General features: G+C 49.1%; 1 protein-coding gene across 1 annotated transcript in view; it reads right to left on the bottom strand.

Moving 5' to 3' along the window:
- EMH_0011120 (uncharacterized protein) overlaps window positions 1-1,282 on the bottom strand; it is a gene marked incomplete at both ends in the record, with an annotated part of 2,418 nt that extends 1,136 nt beyond the window's left edge. Inside the window, one exon of the mRNA XM_013499125.1 lies at window positions 622-1,282. Within this exon, the coding sequence (XP_013354579.1) occupies window positions 622-1,282 (661 nt within the window). The remainder of the gene's footprint in view (window positions 1-621) is intronic.
- Between the last annotated feature and the right edge of the window lie 4,358 nt (window positions 1,283-5,640).

Here is a 5,640-nt window from a genome sequence, read left to right as displayed (position 1 = left end):
TGAAGTTTGATGATTTAGACAAGGTTCCCACTTTATATTTCAGGTGTATACACAGCTAGCTAGCTAGCTAACACCAACCATATGCATGTGGTGGCTTTCTCGGAACAAGAGAAAGCAAATCATCAGGAAGAGGATCAGTAGGACATTTATAATAATGATATTCTACAGCTAAAGTTCTTGCTTCCTCTAAACCAAATTTATTAACAGGGAAACCCATTGTTTTTGCTTTTCCGTTTTCTTTCCAGCATGTACGAACGAGGTTTCTATGTGGGTCAAACCATACACCTCTAGCTTTCGGATATTTATTGAATTGTGCTGGCGTTGGGTGCGTCAACAAACCAACTTTATTCTGCGGCTCAGGCAGAAAGTGGTGTACATGAAACTGCCGATAAGGAAAAGAACGATGAGCTCCCCCTCGGCTTCTCCGGGGGGCCCCCCCCCCTTCATGTTGCTGCGAGGGGGCCCCCCCCTGGCTATCTCTCCCGCTTGTTGTTTCATCATTTGTTCTGCACGAAGCTTCTTCTCCTGACGAAGAGGTCATCGTTGCTTCAGCTGCATCGCCGTCATGGGGGCCCCCCCCCCTTCGTCGTGCATGCGTAGATGCATGCGGGGGCCCCCCACCAGAGGGAACCTGTAGCTGCAGCCGCAGCTGGCTACTGCTGCTGCTGCTGCTGCTGCTGCTGCTGCTGCTTGTATTCCATATTGCACTCGATCGCCTCCGTGGTTTTGCTGCTTCTAATACTCTTTCATATCTCTGGCTGCTGTTGCGTTCAAACGCAGAACGACGAAGACTGTACTCCTCCAGCAGCTGCTGTAGCTGCTGCAACTCCTGCTGCTGCTGTTGCTGTTGCTGCTGCTGCTGTTGCTGCTGCTGCTGCGTGGTTATAGCCGCCGCGGGCGGTGCAACGACTGCTTCTGCCTTTGCTTCATCCGCCTTAGATATTACATTCTGTTCACTTGAACCCTCAGCAGCAGCAGCAGCAGCACCGCGCTGCATGCACTGTTTGCTGCTGCTGCTGCTGCTGCTGCTGCTACAACTAGGGGTGGGGCGTAGTCTAGCTATCCCCTGAGGGCAGCAACTGGGGGAGGGGCTTTGCCCTTGCTTAGGAGCCGGCGTCAGCTTTATATGAATGGTTTCAGCTGCTGCTCCTGCTGTTGCAGTTGCTGCTGCATCTGCTGCTGCAGTTGCTGCTGCAGCTGTTGCTGCTGCTGCTGCTGTCAGCTCGTCGTTGCTGCTTTGTTGCTGCAGCAGCTGCTGCTGCATCTCATTTGCTGCTGACATTCCGGGTGTCTGTACAGCCCTTTGAAACCCCTTTATTGACACAGATGAGCTGTCTATACACCTGAGATGAAGATGGCGAGCAGCAGCGCCAGAAGCTTCAGTTGAGTTGGGGGTTTGGGGGGCTGTTGTTGTGCTGTCTTCGTCGCTGCCTTCTGTGTTGCATATATATCCACAGGGGCATTTTCTTGGGGTTTTTGAGGGTATAGAAAGCAGACTGCATGCAGAATTATGATTGCTGCAAACACCCGTCTCAGCCATCCTTTTATAACGGGCTGTCTGTACACCGCAGCAGCTGAGACAGTTGCACTGCGTGAGGCTTGCTGCTGATTTTTTTTTTTTTTTTTTTTTTTTTTTTTTTTTTTTTTTTTTTTGGGAAAAGTAAACAGATAAAAACACAACAACAAATTCAATTAAATACTTCTTTTCTTAGATACATATCAACGCCGCCACTCAAAATACAGATCTCAACAACAACCATCCATAACAGTTGGGCAGAGCCAGCCACCTCTTCTCGTGCTGCTGCTGAGCTGCAGATACAGCTGAAAACCCGGTGAGAGTCGAAGGCAGCAGTCTCAGTTGCTGCTGAATTGCAGTATCTCTGCACGAGGAGAAGAAGTAGAGGTGAATACGAATTTGTATAATAGAAGTGAACGCCACAGTCTCAGGGACAAGAGAGAGAAACGTGTAGACAGAAGAAGCCGTCGGCGGGATCTTTCATATGATCCATATAAACACGAAAGCTCTTCATACAAATTTGGGGGGTGTATGGATGCGGTATTCAGAGCGAAGGGTTTTCTCTGGCTGCCTGTGGGCCGCTCGGTGGTGTTGACGAAAGCAAAGAGCTGATGCACAAAAGGTGATAGAGTTTAGAAGCCTTTCATAATAAAGAAAATACAAGAAAGTTTTAAAAACCCTCACGATGCATACGCATAAAGCAAAGAAGAATATCGTGTCGTTACACCCCAAGCGAGTAACGAAACCAGGACCGGTGGATCAGCGGAATATTGGGGTGTATACGCAGGTGCATATGCAGAAAAAAAGGCCGAAACTCGATGCATAAGACACTAAAGAATCAAATAGTTTTCAGGAGATACAGACAAATTCAAAATTACTTTTCTTTTTCTTCTCCTTGATAGCTGCTGCTGTCGTAGAAGCCACGGAGCGACGACCGCGGAGCCGCTGCTGCTCCTCCTCTGCCTCTGGCTCGTGATGAAGTGCAGAATCCAGAAAAATAAACTTGTATTTGTTTTTAGAAACATTCAATTGACTCATTTGCTAAATTTAAAAAGTTTTCCTTCATGGGAACACCCTATACACCCCAACAGACCAGGAGGATCCAGCCGCCACCATCGAGCCCTCCTCAACCTTCATATACAGGTGTAGGACCCCCACAACCACCAGCTAGCAACAGCAGAAGACAAAGCGATAAAACTAATCTCAAGTTATCATATTAAGCAATTAAAAAGGTTCCCTAGACTCTCTTCTTTTTTTATCTCTTTTTCTCCTTCATCCCGAGACGGCCGTCAGCAGCAGCTATTCATATTCTGAAAAGGCACGATACAATGTGCACCAGAAAGCTGTTCTATGCTCAGCTCTGAGACCCATAGACACGCATCTCTCCACTGCGGCTGCTGTTTCAGGCGCACCACTGACACCAGTGGACACGCTCGTGTATACAGTGTGTTACCGGGGTGGGTGGTGCGAGCCACCACTCGATGAGGCAAACACACGCAACCCTATCGGCTCAAAATATTCACTCAGACGACACGACGAGCTCTGTCACGCCCAAGAAAAAGCTCTTATCGCACACACAAACTGAAATTCTTATTATTTTACACTCTCAGCAGTGAAGGCAACTAGGGGTAGATAGACCCCACAGAGCTACGACTGCAGCGCGCATGGAGAAGTATGTAAGCCCCATTCCTAGGCTTTAGCGTCGATACTAATCCTAACGAGCTGTTGCTACTGAGTCTCACCTTGAGGTCAAGCCCACTATCAACTGGGAACGAGTTACGGGGGCGAGGCCAGTGGTCATGCCGGTAGGTGTATTGTGGGTTTTCTGGCGACTTCTTCTTTTTCTTGCGTCGAAATAAGTTGCTTTTGCTTGCTGATTAGATCTTTTAGAAGGCAAACGATGAGAGTGAACTCAGGGATGAAGTTACGGTAGCGTGAGGCGACACCAGTAAATTTGTGAACGTTCATACAAGTGTTGGGGGGAAGCGGCCACCTCCGGATGGTGTCGATCTTCTCTCGGTATTGATGGCTCCTGCTGCAGAAAGATGAAGCTATACGAGGTGTATTGTTTACATGAAAAATCAACACTATAAGCCCAATACTGTGCTCTGGAAGTCCAGCGGGTGGCCTGCATGGTTGATGATCCTTGCTACCCAACTGATAGTAACGAACATCCGCAACCTACTCCTTCGATTGTGCCCAGTTCTGCTGTCCTTCGGGTGTTAACTGGATCGAACCCCCCAAACTGAGGAATACAGAAAAGTGTTGTGACGGAGCGCATGCATATATCCTTCATTTTCTGCAGTGCCTTTGTGAACTGCATAGGAGTCGCCTAGCTGCTTTGTTCTTGGAACATTGATTCCACTCCTCTTACTGCAGAGAACACAACATCTATTGGGAGCTCTGGGAGGTATACTGTAGCATTGGCTCCCGGCACACGCAGGATAATAATATCGCATGGTGTTCGCATGAGCCACCTCCAGTGGTTCCCTCGCGGTATGCCTAGGACTATACGGCAGTGAAGTTCTCCAACCTGGAACTCCCATATCATGGTAATATGCCCTGGCTATCTTGAGCCTGCATCTGGTGCCCACAGTCTTATTGTTTCTTTTGCATCCTGCTTGCCCTCGGCGAAACCCCATTGCAGCGACAGCTCATATTAGCAGACAGGCAGGCTGTACTCCCGCACAATTTCCTCCCCTTGGGTGGGCCGTTCCTTTGCTGCCAGGACGTTCTCCTGGTATCCTTGTCGGCTCCGATGACTGCACCGTTCAACTTCTTGTTTCTTTAGTTCACGAGTTCTTTTTAGAAGTCTGCTGTCCCGAGCTACGTGGCCTTGATCGTTGCAACAGAAGCAAATGCTCCCCTGTGTACTGTCCCCCCTCCTTTCTGAGTGCCTGATTAGCCTGTTTCGTCTGTTCTCGCGTCGTACCTGTCAATTTGCGGGGCTGGAAGTCACTTCTCCAGCATGCATAGGCTCTTCCTCTGGATCGTATCCAAAGGGTTGTTCTTTTTTTCTATCTACAGCAATGGAAGCGCCATTTTGTACCTTTCTGGAGCATAATCACCCCATCGTCTGGGCGAGTTCCACCCTTTTAACCCTTGTTTTCCTCTCCGCAGCTCGAGCGGTTACCTGTTGCCTTTCTGCAGGACATAGCCCTACTATGAACCATTGATACAGAATCTCTGAGCCCATCGTCGGACTTCTGTTCAGCTAATACTTCTCGCAGGATTAACCCTTCCCAGTCCTGCTATACACCGTTCCTCTGTTGGCCGGTGGATAAACCTACATGGTGGCGCATTTTGGAGAGCTTCTATATTCTGGATGCTTTCCGGAGAAGTGATGCCACTGGTTGTATATACGACTGCCATTGTCTTGCCTATCCCTCTTATGAGGGAGATGACAATACAGACCCAAATAAAAAATACAGACCTTCGGGTGCATTTGGAAGGCAAAAGCACAACTCCGGTGAAAATACAACTCACGGGTAGTAAGGAAGTCCTCACGGCTCCCGCCCCAGGTTGCGGGCCTTATGCTCGTCCTAGTGCGACGAGCGGCCCAGCAGTTAACCGCGTCTCTACCAGCAGCCGGCAGATGCTCATCAATATTTTTTATGCAAAAGGGGAAGGTCCTGGGTTTTCAAACATTTTGGACATAATAGAAAATCTTTATTTCCCCCTGGCGCTCTTTCAACGAACCAGCTCTATGTAGCCGACAGCCTTGCTAGAGGGGTATGGTTCGCTGCTCGCTGCTGCCCGGATGAAGCGTACTGTGCTACCAAGCTTAGCGTGAGTCCTCGATACTAACCCCAAAACGCAGTTTACATTCCTTCCACCACTCTCCAAGCATCCTGGCCATCGCTGCACAAATGAATGTGGCTACTGCGGAGAGGAGGCAGATACTCACGAGTCTCATCACACTCTGTTTTAACTCTTTCTTCAAGGCACCCCCCAATACGCGAGTGACCTAGCCTCCCCGGAATGCATGCACTACCCGCATAGACAGATTACCGACATTCACTTGTGCCCCTGCAGCCAGCGTACATGCCAGTGTAAATACATACCAACTCCCAACAGAGCATGCTAGAGACCAGTGTACAAAGATACTAGCTGTCGTGTTACGG

The sequence above is a fragment of the Eimeria mitis genome, genomic scaffold (genome assembly GCF_000499745.2).
Source record: "Eimeria mitis Houghton genomic scaffold, Emh_scaff402, whole genome shotgun sequence".
Classification (NCBI taxonomy): domain Eukaryota; phylum Apicomplexa; class Conoidasida; order Eucoccidiorida; family Eimeriidae; genus Eimeria; species Eimeria mitis.
Note: the sequence above shows the minus strand (reverse complement) of the source record. Positions and strands in the feature narration are given on the sequence as shown.